General features: G+C 43.0%; 1 protein-coding gene across 5 annotated transcripts in view; it reads left to right on the forward strand.

Annotated features, from left to right (window-relative positions):
• Window positions 1-19393, forward strand: part of AMBRA1 (autophagy and beclin 1 regulator 1) — a 129768-nt gene that overhangs the window by 88165 nt on the left and 22210 nt on the right. For all 5 annotated transcript variants that reach the window (XM_074148754.1, XM_074148755.1, XM_074148756.1 and 2 more), the window contains one exon: window positions 11851-11990. In XM_074148754.1, the coding sequence (XP_074004855.1) occupies window positions 11851-11990 (140 nt within the window). The remainder of the gene's footprint in view (window positions 1-11850; window positions 11991-19393) is intronic.

Consider the following 19393-nt stretch of genomic DNA (forward strand, 5'->3'; position numbering starts at 1 on the left):
CTGCAAAAGCATGGCAACCTGCTGAGGAGTGAAACGCAGTGATTATTTCTGTTCCCAATTAACCCTTCCTCCACAGGTTTCTGTTCCTCAGAGAGTTTCCTCCATCTTGTTGTTGAAATAGAGGTTTTGAAGATGCAATTAATTGGTCTTGTTAAGTGAAAGTCTAGTACATTTGCACCTAGAAATCCACTGGCTGCTGGTGTAGTTTTCAGAGTTGAAGAGAAATGTTCTCTCGGAGAACTACAGCACTTCTGGATTGTATTGAGGAGCATCTTGGTTATACAAGTTTGCATTGTCTATATACATCTTGCTCCTAATATTTCAGAGAGATTGGGTAGAGTTCTACAGGTCAGAGCTGACCTGATTTCACAGTTATGAATTATGCTCAAAAATGGAGTAAAAGAGTGAATTGTCATCAAGTATGGTAGAGTCATGAGCTAGAGGTTCATGCTCTTTCTATTCACTCCCTTAAGACTCATCTGCTTAGCATTTCAGATGGAAACCTGGCTTTGCTAAAGAACAAGTTTGCTTTTCAGACTGAGGCTTAAAAAGCTCTCTAGTAGTGTTGACTTTTAACAGGAGTAGTATGCATAAGCTTCATTTTTTGTTGTTTGTGTTTGTGGTTTGGTTTGGTTTTTGGTTTTTTGGGTTTTTTGTCTTTTTTTTGCAAACCTAGCTAACATCTCTGAAATCCATCTGTAGCTGGAAAGTACAGGGAAGGAATAGCTTTTAGCATATCTCTAGCTTGGGGTGGTACAGGTAGCAGTGGTACTGGGAATTGTCTGGAAATATTTGAGTTTCAGAGATGGGAAGTTTGGAGAAGGAACTCCAAATATGGAGAAAGAATAGATTTTTGCAGTCTATTTTTAAAATCATAGTTGGAGCTGGTTTCCAAAAAAAAGAGGATTTGATTTCAAGCTGCTTGGGTCTAGGGTGATTTCTGCATTCTGTATGATTCCAAGAGTATATGAAAGTTAAGAACTTAGAAAACCATGAAATTAGAAACTTGGTTGGAACTGAGGTTCCTCAAAAATGTAGTAGAGTAAGGATCATATTACCCTGGGTCTGTTAGAAATGGATACTAGTGAGAAAGAAGGCCAGAAGGTAGTTTTTCTGGCATTCACGAACTCTGCCCTAGCAATATTTGATGTTTGTCATTTTACCCAGAGGAAATGAACTCTGAAATATCAGAAAAACATGATTGCTATAATCCAAATTAAAATAAAACTTGGAAATAGGCTTTTAAGCTGAGGGTACAAAAAGTGAAGTAGGTGATAGAAAAATTTGATTGGCATGAAGCTGAAGAGCAAATCATGCCGTTTGTGAAGATAAGATGACTTAACCAAGCCCCTTCTCAAATACTGCATTGTGCTTTGAATCTGGAAGGGAAATTCAGGCTGTGGAGATCTGGAATTGACTCTTGACAGGACTACTGATATTTGGGAAACGTCCCAATGAAGTGGTCGGTCAGTAGCCTGGATGGAACAGAATATGTGTACACTTCCATTGTAAACAGGTGGAGAATTCCAAATACTGCAGGAAGAAGGGCCTGAAGCAGAAAGGCACGCGGAGTTTTAGCACAGAGCCAAGCTTTTTTTCAGCATGTTAAGTCTTAACAAGGACAATACACAGAATATGTTAGAAGATGCACAATTGCATTGAGTGCTGTTTTCTTCTGAGCTTCATGCAAGTGTCAGTAGAACATATCCGGTGTGGTCTGCAAAAATCACTGCCAGACCTCATTGACTTACTGGATGAGCTGTGGATGCTCCCGCAGCCATAAGCAAAGGGGCTTTAAGCCTGAAAGCAAATGGCCATGCACGCTTGCTTCACTGGGGCTCAAGTCACAGATTTGTCAGAACCCTTGAAAATGTAAAAAGAAAATTGGTTAGGAGAATACGTGGAGATAGCTTACTGCAACACGTTACCTCCAGTGGAAAACTTCATATGAACTAACATACTTCTGAAAGCAAGAGCGGTTTGCAAGAAAGAGAGTACCAACCTCTTGCTGCGTTATTGAAAAAACGTGCTCGTTGGTGTGGTCCCTTGTGTCTCCTTTTGAGAGAGATTTTGACCTCTTCAGGTGGACGGGGGGAGCTTCTTACAACTCTTGAGTAGAACTGCAAATAATCCATTCAGTTACTGCCCAAAGGAATTCTTCACTGTTGGCAGAAGTTGAACCAGGTGGATGTTTCTTAGACTACCAAAAATCCGAGTAGAGTCGCAGTATCTTCCTGATGCTAGGAAGAGGGCATGGGGATAGAACCCTTTTCTGAACCGATACAGGAAATCCCTCCTTTTAATATGAAATGGAGCACAAGAGTCTGCTTGAAGCCAAATAGTTTTACATCCTCCGTGTATCGGCAGATTCTGGCAGGTATCTTTAGAAAAACAGAGGATAAGCAGCGCTCACCAACGTGGGTTTTGGCTATGTCGGGTGTTGTAAGAGTTAGTGTTATGGTTTGAGAGAACCCATAACAATCTATTGTCGTTAGACAATTATTCTATCACCCGATGACCCCTCCCCACCCGGAAAGGGGAATCGGGGAACACAAAGGAACACAAGGGTTGAAATATAAATAGATTTAATAGACTAAGACTAAATAATTAACAATAATACTAAAGAACCAGTATTAATCCCGATACTGATATAAGATATACAGGAATTATACTCAGCCCATTCTCTCAGCAGAAGCTGTGCACTCCCAGCAGGGACAGCAAATGTCGGACCCTGTGAGCGCAATGGCTTCAGGAGGAAGGGAAGGCCTCAGGGGTCCGGCACAGGGGCAAGGAGTTGTCTGGACTGCCACTGTCAGGGAGAGAGCCAGCTATGCAGCTAACTTTTCTAATTTATGTTGAACGTGATGTTCATGGTATGAAATAATTCTGTTGGCCAGCCTGGTTCAAATGCCCAGGCCTTGTTCCTCCTTGTCCCTGCACCTGGCAAGGCTCAAAAACACTAAAACCTTGAATCCCACAGAGCCTGGCTGGCTATAAAGCAAATATTTTCACAAATTCAGACACTAGAGTCTTCTAAAAGTGCAATTTTCCCCAGCATTAGAAGAGAAGTTAATCCTGCGTCTCTCAACCCAGGATGGTTAGTTAAATTGCTATCTTGACCAACTTGCCCCTGCCTGCATGAAGTCTACTGAGGCAGAATCCACAAGAAACTGTAAGACCTTAAAATTCATTAGGATCCCTTCATAAAATGTTGTTTTAATATTTCATGTGATGGTTAACTATGGGAGAAGCGTCAGTTTTAGCCAAATGGTGTGAAGAAAAGGCAAATGACGTCTACTCAGGGTGTTTTCACTTCATGGGATGTGAAGCTGAGAGCCAAGGCCTTTTGTTTAATATGGGGTACAGTGTTAGGGGTGCTGAGTACTCGTAGTTCAGGTAAGGTCTTCAGCCCGTTTGCCCCACAGTAGCTACTGTTATCTTTTGCGCAGTTGGGTACATGGTTTTAATTAGGTAGAAAAAATTATGGCCAAGATGGTTCCACGTCTGAGATTATTTATGTGCAGTCATCTTGCCCAAGTCAAATTAGGGGTAAGGGAGCCAAAGCGAATTATTACCAGATTTGCACTAGACTGGCCAGGGCTGAGAAGAGGTTTGGAATTTCATGAAGTTTTCTTTTTTTTTTTTTTTTTTTTTTTCCCAGTTCTTCCTGCCATCTTTCTTGAATTAAATTTAAGACAGCTCTTTCTTCCAGTACTTATACCTTCCAGCCATGTAGGCAGCTGGATGACGGCCAGAGTCACCTAGACGAGGGTGCATGTAGCTCTGTCATCAACAAATTGTTGACCCTTGATCTTGCATGCCATTCTACTGAGGCTCAGCAGACGGGGAGCAGGGTGGAACAGCAGCTGTGCGCAAATCCTTTGCTCTTGTCATTAGGTCCTTAACATATTGTAGATTTTGCTGTTACAGTCTCAGTGTGACATTTAATGGGGAATTCACAGGTACTGCTTTTGGCTTGCGGTCTGAGTTAAGGGCAAAAATGAAGCAGCTTGTCATTCCTTTTGCCGTAGAAGTGACTATATTTGTTATTAGATTGTTCCAGCACTGAGAGCTGTCGGTGATTTTTGCAAGAGATGGCAATAGCTGGGGGCACAGTCCTGTTTGCATAGTTCAATTCACTTGTGCAGCGGCACTGAATATATAGGTATCTATCTCCTGTCACTCTAACACCCCTTTTGGCATTCCTGTTTCTCTCCTTTCATCTGTTTCAACCACACACAAGCACACGTGAAAGGACAATAGTTGTGTTTAGCAATTTATTGCTTACTCAGCCCTAAGTTTCAGATCTGGGTTTGGACCAGTCCCCTAAAGGGCTTTGTAGAGGTATTACCCTGAATGTGCAGCCTTTGGAAGACAGATAGCAAATTAATGAGCCACTTGACTGCAAGTGTGTTGTTTTCCTGAGTGAGAGCTTTGTTACCTGAGACGATCAGTTTCTTCATGAGACCTAGTTCTTGTTAATGTTTTGAAGTTTCCCAGTAGTTATTTTAAAGCTCTTTCTCATGTAGTAGTTGCATGGCAGGCTTGTGAGATAAAGTACCAGCTGGTAATGCCCAAGAGCTCGCCTGAAGAAAGGAAGGGTTAGGTGTGCTGTAATGAGACTTCTCCTGATGTGAAAGATCAGCAATAAATTATGTGATCAAGTATGGTCAGGAAGAACTAACTAGGTTTTACCTTTGCATAAAGTTTCTCAGTCCTTCCAACAGAAACTTCTGGTCCCGTCCTGTTTTAGGAATTAAATCAAGTATCCTCAATTAAGGTTTCAGTTGTTGCTGAAAATTAAGGGTTAGTTCTCATTTAATTCGCTGTGGTTCAGAAAGCAAAGCTAGGATTTTCTGAACTGGCAGCAGGTGCAGAAAGAGGTTTGTTGTACTGGTAAAGACTGAAGAAGAATTTCATATATGATCCTATTGCGTCTGGGGAAGACAAATGGAGTTGAAAGAAATTTTATTTGTGTGGAGCATGAGATGATACGATCCATTTGAGGATAAGACTGACAAATCCAAAAAGATAAGTGCATTATTTTTTTTACTTCTTCCATTTTAACAGAGAAGATCTAATGGAAAGCCATGTACGTTGTTGGCAGGAATCAGCTGGGGGGGAGGGATTCAGAGCAGCATAGACCAACCTGTCTAATAAGAAGAGACTGGGAGCAAAAAAAAAAAAAAAGCCCATTTTCTTCCATCTGATTATGGGCAATGCATGCCTATTTCTCTGTATCTGCATATAGATACAGAAAGGAGACTCCTTCCAAACAAATGGGAGACTTGCCTTGTTTTAAAATGCTGTTGGACGTTGTCTTATTCATAAGTAGAAGGCAAAGAATGTAATCTAAGCAAAAAAAGGGATAGTGTTATTTATTAAGGAGATCAGGTTAGGATATATTATGCTTCTGGACCTTAAAAAGTCACAGACTTGTTTAAACTAATTGATAGCATTTTAGCAGTCAGTTTCAGTAGAATGGTAGATGCTTCATAGCAATTTATCTGATATCCTGATGTCAGAAGTGAACTAGTTAACACATTGACTTTAAAAAAATAAAATAAAAAACAAGGTGAGGCCGTTCAGTGGCAACACCCTATTGGGATGAGTAAGGCAAAAAAAGATATTAATTTACTTAGAGGCTGTTCAGCCTCAGTAAAGTGCTTGCAATCAAGAAAGACGAAGTGAAACTTCTGGAACTTCAAGTTTTTGTTCAAGGTCAGATTGTGGAGCACAAGATGAAGGGCAGGTGGGGAAACGCAACATGTGTGCAGCCCTGGTTGGACCGCTGTTGGTTTTGCTCTGCTTATGCCTTCATCCTGTCGCTGCACCTCATCTGCTGCTCTGCAAATACAAGTGCACTTCGTAGCTTTCTGCATTTTTTTAATGCTTTTTGGGTAGTGTCATACTATAGGCACACTTTGCTTTGAGGTATGCTTTCAGGAAACTTAATATTGTGGATTGGCGGCACTTTTAGGGCGGCGTAGCCTGTATGTATCACATAGTTCACGCAGCTTAGTTTGCTAAAGTGTGTTACGAAATGAAGTACCTGCATCCACCAGAAGCTCTGGTATAGCTGCAATTGCACTGGCAAAGCTCTCCACAGTTACTTTGGTGGTATAACCTGCATCCATATGAAAAGCACTTTGTTTACCATCATAAACTTTAGATTCATGCTGGCACAAGGTATAAATGTTGGCTGCCAGTACAGTTGTGCCCATTCACCAGAGAGCAACACTCCTTTCCGAAGCACTTTTCTCTGCAACCCAGGTCAGAGTGGCCACGAAGGTGTGGATTTTACCAGTCCTCCCAGTAAGAAATTTCTTGTGGTTGGGTTGAGCATGTTAGATGTTTCTCTTCCTGTGTGTATTCATGTTCAGTCCGCCTCTGGTGACAGCATTGATTCAGTTGAAAATTAATAATTAAATTTTAGGTTGGTGCCTGATAAACCCACCTGGTCTGCTCCAGCCTTTCCCCTCCCTTTACCTGTCAGGATGGAGCTTCACGGATGACAAGATGTCCCCGTGTAAACAAGAGAGCAGCTGCACCCCCTCCCCACGCAGTCTTTATCGAGGCTGATCTAACAGCCGGGTTTACTGCTTGGGCAAAGCAAAGGTAATGGCTTGAAATTTATTGGCATCTTGAAAGGCGATGCATCTCGTCGAGAGCAGGAATGTCTCTATTGAATTTAAAAAGATAAAAAGCAAGAGCTCCTGCTGAGCTTCCCTACCCCCTTGTGCCAACTTTCTCTTCTCCTCCAGCTTCAAAACGTGTTGGTTTGGTTTTTTTTTTTTCTTTCTTGAGTGCCAGAGAGAAGAAAGGTCCCACTCTGCCAAAACAAGGAGTGTTCAGCACTCCTCTGCCTTCCATTGCTCTCCTTAGAGGTGGGAAGGCCTTGGGCAAAGAGAGGGCTGTGCAGATGCTGTGGTGCCCCCGCTTTGGCCAGGCACGGTGCCGCTCAGACCGGGCTAGCAGTGCAGCACCATTGCCAAATGGCAGCAGTGGCACAGGCTGGAGGCATCCGGCGGCTGCTCTGGTGACTGACAGGCTCCTGGCGATTGCCCTCTCCAGCTTTTTAATGTTGATACCCCCCAGAAATGGAGGAGAAAGGTGGAATTTGAAGAGCGTTATTAAATAGGAGCATTTTCCCTGGGACAGAGGGGGAGAGGAAGAGGGAAGCGCTAGGTCAATAACTAGGACTTTGCAGAGCAGAGACTTTTAGCAAAAAGTTTTCCTATCCCTCCAGGGCAGGTACAAATTAACTGTCTAGCTCTGTGCTTGTGTTGTGCCCTGGGCCCCCTTCTTCCCACATAAGTACAGCAGCTTGACAGAGAGGAAGAGATCATCGGGAAAGATTCCTCCAGGCTGTTGATTGTCATGCAGCCTCTCATGACTCTCTGCCATAAGTAAATATTTAGTTTAATACCTAAGCGGTGGCTGTGACAGGTGCTACAGTACTGATGCGCCAGCACTGACAAGTCGGAAGGGGAGCAGCAGTGGACTTGGGGTGGCCTTTGCCCTCCACATGCAGCTTGTTTGCTGAGCACTTCAAGGACCTGTTTTTTTTTTTCTTTTCCTGGTGTCTCACAGCCCTGCTTTCTCTGAGCCATCTTCTTCCTGGCTGAATTCAACACTGAAGAAGTGGCTGTGAAGTGAGGAAAAGAGCTTTAGGGAGTTCAGTAGATGATGTATGTGCCCACTTCTGTTCAGGGAGGATGAAGAAGGCACACCAAAGAGATAAGTACTGCTTCCAGTGTGGTCTTTGAAAATGGAGAAGTGCAGACATAAATTACTCACCCAAATCTTTCCCCACACTCTATGGTGACAGGGATGTAGAATGGAATAAACCAGCAGTTTCTTTAGTGAGTATTGCTTTCCTTTTGTATGAGCATCGCCTTTTGTGTGTAAGCTCAGCTACCTAGACAGTTTTGGTATTTCTACAGGAAGACATTTTATCTTGCTGACATCCCCTGAACTCAGAGGAGAGATGGAGTCTGTGAAATAACAGAAGACTTCTGGAATGTCCTGTGAAGTGTAGGGAGATCACCAGAGACAAGTTATTCTTCAAACATAAGCACAGGTCAAGCAACTGTTCTGTGTAATCCAGGCTGGGCTGTGTGGCAACCCCTAAAGGGAAGGGGTAGGACCTTTCTTGCCTACTGAAATGACTTCTATATGTTTGTGTTGTTGCCAAGAAGAGAACAGCTTGCTACACTTATGTTGCCTGTTTGGGCTTAAGCTTCCATAGGAAGGTTCTGAAGCTCCCACTCCTCAGACTTCGCCGTGTTTCTAGTTAGAGAAACATACCATTCAAAACTCTGTTTTGGAACAGCATATGGAAACAAATGCAACTGCCAACTTAATAAAATGCTGAATCGCCATGTCTAATGGTGTGGTGATTGAATTAGAAGTATAGTGATGCTAAGAGGAAGTTTGACATGGGTTATGGTGAAGAGCCTGGAAGCTTTCTGTGACTGCTGGCAGTGATAAAGTGTGATGTTGTACGATATCACTCCTAAATGGAAATGTCACCCTATTAAAAATAAACTCTCTGGAGGCTGTGCTAGAGTCTGGTGGGCACCTTAAAGATTAGTGGACTCTTACAACAGTGGTTCTATATTGGCTCCTGAACCCTTGGTCATCAGCATAGCTGTTTACACATGACCTGCAACTAGCCTGTGGTCCAGCCCTCATGAAAGGGAACTGGTGAGTTGTCAACTTTATGCATTCTCATTGCTAGTTTTAACAGTGTGTGAGGCTTGGCAGCAATCTGCTGACCTAGAAGCTGGAGGATCGTGTTAGTGTAGGATTCCTGTAATAACTTGAATATTATTCCTAGAAGTTCAGTCCCACTGGGAAAGAGGTGTGGTCACTGTGGTATGTTTTCAGGCTGTCTACTTCAGTTGAAATATCTCAGTAACTTTTTATAAGATTTAGCAATGGAAAAAAACCCAACAAACAAACCAAAACAAAATCTGAAAGGAATTAGCTATGATCTGTGGAGAATAATGCTTCCTGGCAGGCTTCTGACCTTCTTTGAAGAGAGAGACTTGCTGATGTTGAAGGAACTTCAATTTACTTTTTTTTTTTCCCCACTCTGTGGATAGAGTAGGGGGTCTTGCTAATGGATGCAATCGCAACAGCCAGTCGGTATGACTGCATCAGATTGATTAGCTGGGTCCTGGTTACTGCTGCGAGTGGTGATTATGCCAGTACAGCTGCTTTCTCTTTTTATGTACTAATTACCACACGCACGGATGTCATCACCCTTAACACTGCATGGAGTTGTCCCATTAGCGTGGGAGTGGGAAGCAGCAGGGGAGGGGAGCTCTTTGGCGTGACAAGCTGTTTAGAAGTGAATGGAGTGGAGTGGTGAAGCGACTACTCTTACACGGAATTTTTAAGCCGTCTTGTCTTTGAGACTCTGCCCTCAGCCAACATTTTTGCAGGTTGTCAGAACCAGACCTGTGTCCTTGGCAGCACTTTCCGTGGGGTGCTATTTACTGAAAAAGCACCTGGGTGCTGAGCTGTAGATAGCAAGTCTCCCTCCTCCGTGTGGCTGGTTGTGGCTGGGGGACAAGGGCTGTGGAAAATCACCTGCCAGCGGAGGAGAGCTTGCAGCTAGCCCAGGAAGGCAGCTTCTCTACTCTAGCTGTGATACCTTGCAAAGCCATTCTCGGGAGAAGAGAAACAATTTGTTTCTGACTTGCCAAAGAAGGATATGATGGAAAACCCCTGCAGTTCTTGAGAGATTTGGAATGCTTATTTTATGAATTTGTGCTCCCAGCTCTAGCAGACCCCTCCCTTTCCCCTTCTTCCTCCTCCTTCTCAAAATCCAGTCTTCCCATCTCAGAGTGCACCATAATCTCCATGGTAACAGGTGTTACCATCGTACATCTGATTTTTTTTTTTTTTTTTTAACCTCTTTTTCTCCCCCTGCCTCCCCTCCCTACACACAGCAAGCAATGTGGGGAGGGAACAGGGCAGACATGACAGGGATGGGTAAGAGCTAGATAAACCCCTAAGGGCCTGTTCCTTCCATCCAAACACCGAGCTTCTCTGAATACACTAACTGCTGAATGATAGCCAGGGTGAAGAGTGACTAGCTTCTTTCAGACAGACAAGTCCTTAAGGATGTTTTTTTCTTTTAATGTGGCCTCCTCACAGAAGAGCCTAAATGTGTTAGTGATGATGGGAAATAACATAGCTATATTGTTTTGCTCTGACTTACTTCGTTTGCATTGTGATGGTTAAGATGAAGGTTCTGGGTACTAGCTGTTTGAGGTCATACAGTTAAAGTGGTCTCTGCCTCTGACTTCTTGAGTTAAACTGTCAAACAGACAAGATGTGGGGTGGGCAGTAGAGCTACAGAGAAAAACAGCCCCAGTTTGTTATGCTAGCTGCTGAGTCCTGCCCTAATGAATTTTAATTATTACTTCAGGCCACCTCAGCAGTGCAGTAGTGGTTGATCTGTGTTCCCATCTACCTTTATTCTGTTATTCCAGCACATCCTCATTCCCTTTCCAGCAACATTGCCTCTTCTGGGGAGTCTGGAAGAAAGGTTTTGTGATGGATGGATGGTTGCCCTCCAGAAAATCTAATGAAAACATCTTTCACCTGGGACTTATCCCATTGAAAATCTAGATTCGACGTCTGGGTAACATGCAGTGATTACAGGTTTAAACCCTAGGTAAATTTCTGCAGAAATTCTGTTAATGATTTGGAATTGTAAATCCGGTCTTCAGTCCTACCCTTCTGAAGCCGTGATGGGACGTGCTCTGATGGCCCAGTCCACTGAAGCAGCTTGTCCCTGTCTGTTCCTGGTAGCCAGACTGGCTCATTACACCTCTTTCTGCTTCCCATGCCTTTGTTTTTATGACCTACATGTGTCATATTTTCTGGCTGAATGGAGTGTTGTCAGTATATCCAGTTCTAGTTGCTGGATGGCAGGGTGCAGGAAAGCGTTGTGCTGTACAAAAGACATTAGCTTCTTGGAGTAGAAGGAGAGTATCTGCGTAGGTAGAATCTGTTCCGCTTCATTCTTCTTGCTTTTCAAGCTCATGTGCTTCGGAAACCAAGCTAGTGCAGACCAGAAAGTCAAGCTTGCTATTGGTCCTTCATGTGCAGAGGGGTTTTCATTCACCTGCATTAACACAGTGTTTGGGAAGCACTGGCTTTGCAGCCATGCAAACTACCTCCTATAGACTTAGCAGCTCTTCAGCTTCTTACCTTACCGTGGGTAAAATGGATGGTTGTTGGAAGGGGACCTGAACTGAGGGATCTGTGTTATTCTCATAATCTCCAGATTTTGATTTTCATTTGTGCACTGCTGTGCACTGTTGGTCAAACTCTGAAACGTTTTTCAGGAAGGTGTTGAAATGTTTAAGAAAAAAACAACAATAAACTTTTGATGCTGAAAGCCCACGTACTTGCCAATTTCCTCTTCCACCCTAGAGAGTTAAGAATGAGAGGTGAAAGCCAGAAGAGTCCCGGTTGTCCTGCTTTCTAATGACTATACCACTTGTCCCCATCACTGTGTTTGATTAGTTTGAATAGAAGGACTGTGCAGCCCACTGAGTGGCATGCAGGTTCTCCTGGGGTCAGAATTTCTTCTGCTCCACAGCTGTGTGCCAGTCAGCCTATTAAACACTCAGGGGCACGTGTGTATGCGTTTCTAGCAGCTGCTTGCTCTTGCTGCTGGATTAATGGTTTCTTGCAATATCCTGTAAAGTGACATGTCTCCTTGGCCAGCTGCGCTGCTGTGGGGAGACTGAATGTTTCTTTGAGCCTTTTTGGTTCTCCTGCCTTGTATTGTCCTGTCAAGTAACCTCCTGTTATTGTTTTCAGAGAGTTTTCAACGTTCTGTACCCAATGCCTGCCGACCAGAGAAGACACGTCAGCATAAACTCCGCTCGCTGGCTGCCTGAGCCAGGCCTAGGATTGGCGTATGGCACCAACAAAGGGGACCTGGTGATTTGCCGACCAGAGTAAGTGATTGCTTTACATAGAGTTATAACTGCTCTGGCAGTTCTGTATTTAGGGCAGTGGTGATAGGATGGCTTTTCACTGCCTGGGGCATTGTGCCTGAGGGACTCAAAAAACCCCAACTCCTAATATTCCTTTTGGACTGCCACAGCGTTTACCCGAGTCTCTTACAATCAGTTTTTGTTTTGCTGATTATAAACTTCTGAGGCTGTTTAAAGTGCATCTCATTTTATTTCCCATGGATTTTTAGGTTTTCTGGATCCTTTGTTTCACATATGTCTAGTGTAGTGTCTTTCAGTCTCTCTGCATTTACGGATTTCTAAAACTTTCCAGTAAGAACAGCCAATTTGAGCTGTTAGTGCTATGCTTGCTTTCCTCAGCTTTCATGGACTCCTTGGTGTCCACCAACCAGGTTGAAAGCTGCTGATCTAGACTTACCAAATTCTTGTTCCAGTATTCAAGTGTGAGATTCTATGAACTGCCAAGATTTTTGTCATTATTATGAGCAAGCCGGTGAATTGTTTTGGTCCTCACTTGAAAGCCCAATGACGTCACATGTAGACTTTAGTTCTCTTTTATTTATACAGTGTGATGAAGGGTGTAACTGTCCCTTTGTAAACCTGCAATTAAACACAAGCTAATTTAGATGTGGTGTGACACAGATGATGATTGAGCATCACAGCAGTGAAACATGTATTGCTTTCAATGTTCATGGGGAGTCTCTGCACTGTACTTTGTTGAGACTCTTCTCCATTGTGGTGCTTCTTTTGGAGCATTGTTTCTTTTATGCTTCAGGAACGCTTCGGGGATTTCTCTGCTTCATTTATTTCCTGGTACTAAATTACCTTGGTATTCTTTTGGGTTGTGCTTCACGTGTTGGAGTTCCTTGTAGCTTAAAAGCTGGCAGCCAGAAACTTGCAGCACTGCTGGTGATCTTACCACATGCATGTGGACTCCATCTGTTGTGCATGAGATCAGGCATGTGGTGCTTGAGGAAAGTCATATGGTCAGTGTAGAACCAGTGTCTTAAGTCAGAATAAATGTATACAGTTGTAATAGTGACTAATTCAGTACAGCCTGCTGGTGAAGTCTGTGTTTGGAATTCAGATTGGACCAATTTCAGTAGTACAGAATGCCAGCGCTCTTCAAACAGCCCTCTTGTTCTCTTGAACATAATCTTTCATCAAGGCCTTATTTATACATGAAGTTCTACAGTATATTATTATGGAATAAGCTATAATCACTCTCTTCCAGGATAAGTGGCTTTCTTCAAGAATAGTTGCTGTACTTTCTGAGCAGAAGAATTACTCAGGAATAATGGCGCTGCTCTTCTTAAACTCTAAAGAGTAATTCTAAGTTATTTGCAGTATAGAGAAGTGATAAGATCTAGTCTACTGATTATGGCTCATGAGATGAAGTTGGACGAGAACCCAGGGAGATGAAGTCTCCCTGAGTGTGAATGCTTTGATTGAGCGCTGCGGAGTTGAGCTTGATCTGGCTGTCCTGGCTTGCCACATCCCACGTCAGGTATTCATTCTGGTGCTTGCGGTAGCCCCAAGCTAAGTGGCAAGACTCTTCTTGGCACCTTGCTAATTAAAGACAACAGGAACACTTTCGTGGTATGTTATGGAAGTGCTGCCAGTCCTTCTGCAGCATCTCTGTTAAACCTTCTTCGCTCACCATGTTGCTAGGGCACCCTTCTATCTCCTTACTTCTGTCCCAGCAACAATCATGCACAATTCTAACAAAAACAAACTTTTTGTATGTGAACATGAATTCTATGATTCTAAGGTGGCTGTAGAGGTGGGAGGTTTATTGGTGGCTTGACAGAAATGCTTTGACAGGTTTCCTACTGGTGGATCGGAGTGACTGATGCTTCTAGTGACTCTTGCAGACCTCACATGGACTGGTGGGTTCTTTTTGGAACAGGACTGATATATTGTGTTCCCAGCTGCACCATTTTAGAGACGAACAACAGTCAGAGCAACTTAAAAACCTCTGCATGAAGGTGTAGACATTCACCGAGCTGAATAATTTGCATTGAGACTCTAACATCAGAACACAGGAATGAGTGAGACTATCAGAGCTGAAGTGGAAGATCTCCTTGGAAGATCCTCAGAGAAAGGAAAAAATCCTGAAGTGTAGATGTAGTTCTTGGCTTAATAGACTTGGTTTGGGGTTGACGTATCTGTTGACTTTAACTTGAGAAGTGAGGGGGAAAGATGAAAAATGTTTGTATAGTTTCCATACACAGTAATACAGAGGAAGAGAAATATTAAGGATTTAGCAATTGATAAAGTACTACATGGGGGATAGCCTAGCAAACAGCAGGGATCAAGAAAAGGCTGTACTGCTGAAAACACTCCCACTGTTCTAATTTGGCAAAGAAAACCAGTCAGTAGCAAACAACCAAGATGGTTATAATTCCTGGGTCTTTATTCCCATATACAATGGAGGTATTTGAAACCAAGTACTACAGGGATCACATAAGCAGGTTGGAATAGCAGCTGTGCCTCAAATACAGGATGTTAAAAGCATGTGCTTAGGGAAAATGAGATGACTAGACTGAAAGTACAAGCTGACCAAAAAAAAGGCATAACTTGAAGATCCATAGGCTCATAATGAGAGGCTATGTAAGCAGTCTTTCCGGAGTGACAAAGAAACGTAATTAAAATCAAACATTTTGGACTATATTGCTAAGTTGGGGTAGCATTAATGGAAGTTTTGCTTTCAAATGGAAATGGGAAAGATCAGGTTATGTTGGCAATCCATAATGTGAACTCAGCACACAGATTTATGGGGTATGATTTGAAGCAAAGGAAAATTAAAATGGTGGAAAGTGGGATCAAATGCATTGTGATTTGACCAATGCATTCTATGATTCTGTGACGAAGGTGGAGTATGGCAGGTTGGATACTAATCCTTGAGAATTTTATGTATTTCTTTTTAGTGAAAGGCTCAACTAAGGACTTGCTCCACGTCTAATTCCTCTGCGTTTTAGTAAGGCAGTTGCCTTGTTGGAACTACATTAAATCTGGCTAATTTGCAAAGAATTAGGGTTAGAACAAGATCTAATAAAGAGCAGGTGAAGGCCTGGCTAAAGGAAAGAATACAGCATGACTGGGAGCTGGACTCTGTTACAAAAGAGGTCATTGATGGACTTAAGAACCTGTTCTGGGGCTGGTTATTAATACTATTTACACTAATGCCTCGTACAGGTGCACTGAATAAATTTGCAGAGGATGTGACATTAGCCTTGTCATTGCAGGGAACGATCAGAGAATTGCACAAGAACTGGGTTGCCTTGAAAGTGACTGGAGCTATAGAAATGAGGTAGAATTTAATAGTACAAAGTGCACTTAGTGACTAATAACACTGAGCTCAGTAGTTAAAATGACAGAGGAGGAGAAAGACCTGAGGTTTTAGTTGATCGTAGGTGATTGAGCCATCAATACATGAGGCTGTAAAAACAACAGATTTAGCTCTAGGATGAGACACAAGATACTTAACAGCAGAGACAGCAAAATATTGCTATCCCTGTAGGAGAAGCTAGATACATAAGCTGAAAGAACTGCCTTTGAACTGGTACAGTAGTGAGAAGAGCTGCTAGTGGGGTCAGTGGACCATTTTTACTGAAGAAAACCTGCAGCTTGGGGTCTTTAGCAGGGCTAAGGAGGGTCTCAAATAGCCTTCCCTAAATTTCCAGAAGAGGAGAACTATTTAAATTTATATATATGTTTTTATTAGAGAACTAAGAGCCATAAATTGACTATGGCTAGGTTGTGGCTGTGAACTAGAGAAAGGTGGCTAACCAGCTGATTCTGCAAGAGCCTGTACATGGGTTGGCTTACCTGTTTGATGATGTAACTTGGCTACCTTGCAGAGACAAGTGTATGACTTGAATACTTGTGACTGGGGGTGGGACTGGACTGCTGATCCATGAGGTGCTTTTTCACTTGGGTGTTATAAACCCAAGTTCCACGTCTAACAGGTGTTGACAAGTTGGCTCTCAGAGCTGTTGTGCTGTAGGGAGGCAAGATGGTGACAACAGCCTTCATCCACACTTGGAAATGCACCTAATGAGCCTGAAAGATGCCTGTAAGAGACTGGAATTCATGAGCAAGTACAGTAGCTATGAGGATAGAATAAATGTTAGCCAAAGAGATAAATCCTGGCAGGGTTGTATTCTGGTGAGTAAGTGAAAGAAAGGATTGTGTACCCACTCCCTTAGATTTCAGGGTGACATCCAGCTCACTAAACTGTGCTATTGAAAAGCATCTATTTGTTTGCTCTGCTTTTTATGTGACAAAATTGGAAGAAACTTTTAATGTCATGTCGGAAAAGTTCCTCCTTTCCCAAACACTCAAAGGCTGACCAACTTACATTGTTTACTAATACGCTAATTGGAACATGCAGTATTACATACAGACTTGTATTGAAAACCCGGAGATCCCAATTTGTCAATAAATAAATCCTATTCCCAGTAAGGATAACGAATAGCAAATATGGTGGAGCTGGTGTTCAGGAGTGTTTGATTGTCCTTCATATGGTCTTTTATTTTACTTGTTTAGCTGCTGGTTTCATTTGCTTTCAAATAAACAAACTTTCCATCTTGGAGCAGGTCTCTATGACCTGTTTAAAACTTTGTCTAATTTTTCCTGTGGGACAGGAACCTGGCTTTTGGAAACGCTCTGCGAGTGACCAACAGCAAAAGCAATTTACTTTTCATGAGTCTGATCTTTCATGTTTGTTTGAAAACCTCATCAGCCGCCACGTAAGAGAAGGAGTCACTGGGAGAAGGTTCATGGAAGTGACCTTTGGGAATAGAGCACAAAGGGCAGGAAGGTGATACAAAGAAAGGGCATTTAGAAGTCCTGAAGGTGCATAGAGTAAGGAATGGAATTGAGTGGATCATACCCAGCATAAGTGTCTTCAGTGGATGCTTTATGTGTGTCTTGTTGCTTTTTTGACCAATTGCAGTTATGATAGGCTGGAACAGGAGTAGTGGGGTCTGTGGTTCACAGGTGAGTCCTGCTGGTAAGAGAGCTGGCCCTCAGATGCAGATTGGAAACAGGTTGCAGTCTGTATGAGGTTGTGATGGCCTATTCCTTTTTTGAGGGTCCTGTAGTTCACTCTGGTGAATAGAATAGTTCAGTCTATAGATGGTTGCCAACTGATAGACTTGCATACGTATTAGATCATGAGTCTGCTATCTGCTTGCATGTGGTAGTCTGTGCTTTTGGGATGTAAGACGAGTCTGTGTTCAGTCCAGAAGTGTGGTATCGAAAGGCTCTGAGGCTGCCACCGTTGAGCTAAATCAAGACACTAAATTCATGACACTGTTGTTCTTTGGGAGAGCCATGCCACATGAAAAGAGGAATCCCTTTAGACACACCACTTCAGGTAGTGTACTCTACTTAGCAAATGAAGTGAACTCCTTGTGGCCCAGAGGTCTGTCACTGGAGCTGGTACAGAGCAGTGTGAATTCCCCCCACCCCTCTGCTATCCGGGGGCACGCTGACTTTTCTGTGTGGCTGCTTCTCTCCCACTGCATGCTGCCTGACATCCTTTGTAACTCTGGCCAGTGCTAATGCGCCCTGAAGCTTTGTACATCTTTCTTGGCTCTGCATAGTTCAAGGTTTGATTCAATTTCCAAATCTTTGGTTTTTGCAGCATGGAATGGAACCCAGTGTTTTGTACAATAGAAACACCTCTACTGAATTAAAAAGGAATTTGTTTTTTAGTGCTCATAATCTTTCCTATCCTGTCACATGCTAACAAGAGCTTTCCCATTCAGAAACACTCCCGGTGGGGCTTCGCAAAGGTTGATAGTCTTGTAGAACATGAAGAGGTGAGACGGAAGGTGAGGAGGAGCGGACCGCATGCTGCTTATTGCCCTTTGCTGGCTTCTCCTGCGGAGGACTGCCATGGGAGAAAGGCAGCAGGTCCAAATATCAGTTCTTCCTCATTTCATCTTGAGTGCCACCCCCCCTGCTGTGCTCAGAAGCAGGTTTTAGAAGGGCTCAGTGCTCACATGCTTTTGAAAATACTAATCCAAAAACCTCAGTGTTTGGAGAAAACTGGTTCAAACCCAGGTACTCAAAGCACCTCGTCTAGGGCCAGCTGTGTAATGCAGGCACTCACGAGAGAGAGGAAGGATTTCTTCAGCAGACAGAGCCCCTGGTAATGGAATTAAAATACCCCCTGAAGATGTATCTGGTTCAGAGGCATCATCCCTTGGAATTCTCATTGGGAAGTAGGTGTGGAGAGTCTCAAATTGATTCACTGCTATGCAGTGTGCATATTTTAATTTTTTGTGGTGAGATCTGTCTCTAATGTGAAATTATTCTAGGAAAATTCTCTTCTCAGTAAATTCCTATGCTTTGCAGAGAATCATTTGAATTGTCTGTCCATTTCAATCCAGGGTTTGTTCTTGTTTTGTTTTTGTTTTCTTTTTTTTTCCCCCCTCTGAGCATTGCATATCTTCTCATCTAGTAATGGGGACAACGTGTCTGCATCTAGTTATCAGTGCTGGTAAAGAGATAGTAATCTGTCCGGCTGCCTGGTGCGTCACATCTCTCTGCTGGCTGGCTCCATTCCTCAGGCTCTCCAGCCTCCAGCACGGATGCTCCCCAGCAGCATAAGCCCTGGTGCATTGTTTGCCTTTTAAGAATAGCTTCTGGAGGAGGGAGTAAAGAAAGAGACAGAAGGAGGAGCTGTCTTCCTTCCTGTGTAACCAAGGGATGTTAGCAACCTTGCCCAGGGAGGTGTTCTCACAACTGTTAACTGGAGTGGCTGGAGATACTGGTTGTGTCTGAATCCTTCGCTGCAAATGGCCTCTGGAAAGGCAGCATCTGCACAGTGGCCTTTGAGCATGGCCAAGTGAGCAAATGCACGTCCTAGGCTTTTGCTGCCTGTTAACCACAAGATACACTGAATTTTCTAAATGAGGGTAAGAGATTGTTTCAAGTGATAAAAGGACTGAAAGGGGGGAATATGGCCAATTTTGCACTAAAGATGGAGCCTGAAAGCTTATATTTGGATTTTGTTATTCGTGCATTTAAGAAAAAAACCTGAAATTAATTATTTCCAAATTGTGCAGGGAAGTCTTTAGCTATCCTGAGTGCCGAGAGGCTCAGTCATTGCAGATGCAAGAGAAGTGGTAATATGGAGGCTTGAAACAGTATCTCCATTCTGATAATAGTTTTTATTCCATTTCTATTTCTGTTTCTGTATGTGAATTTGATATCCAGGATGACCGATGGCTTTAGGTGGAAGATGCCCTCATAAAATTCCACTTAATATGTCTATGAATCCTAGAGATAAATTTTGAGAGCTGCTTTAAGTCTTTAGTTATCAGCAAGTTTATTTCCCTTACCCAATTCTTCAATATCTGCTGAAGCAC

Source organism: Numenius arquata, chromosome 6, assembly GCF_964106895.1.
Source record: "Numenius arquata chromosome 6, bNumArq3.hap1.1, whole genome shotgun sequence".
Classification (NCBI taxonomy): domain Eukaryota; kingdom Metazoa; phylum Chordata; class Aves; order Charadriiformes; family Scolopacidae; genus Numenius; species Numenius arquata.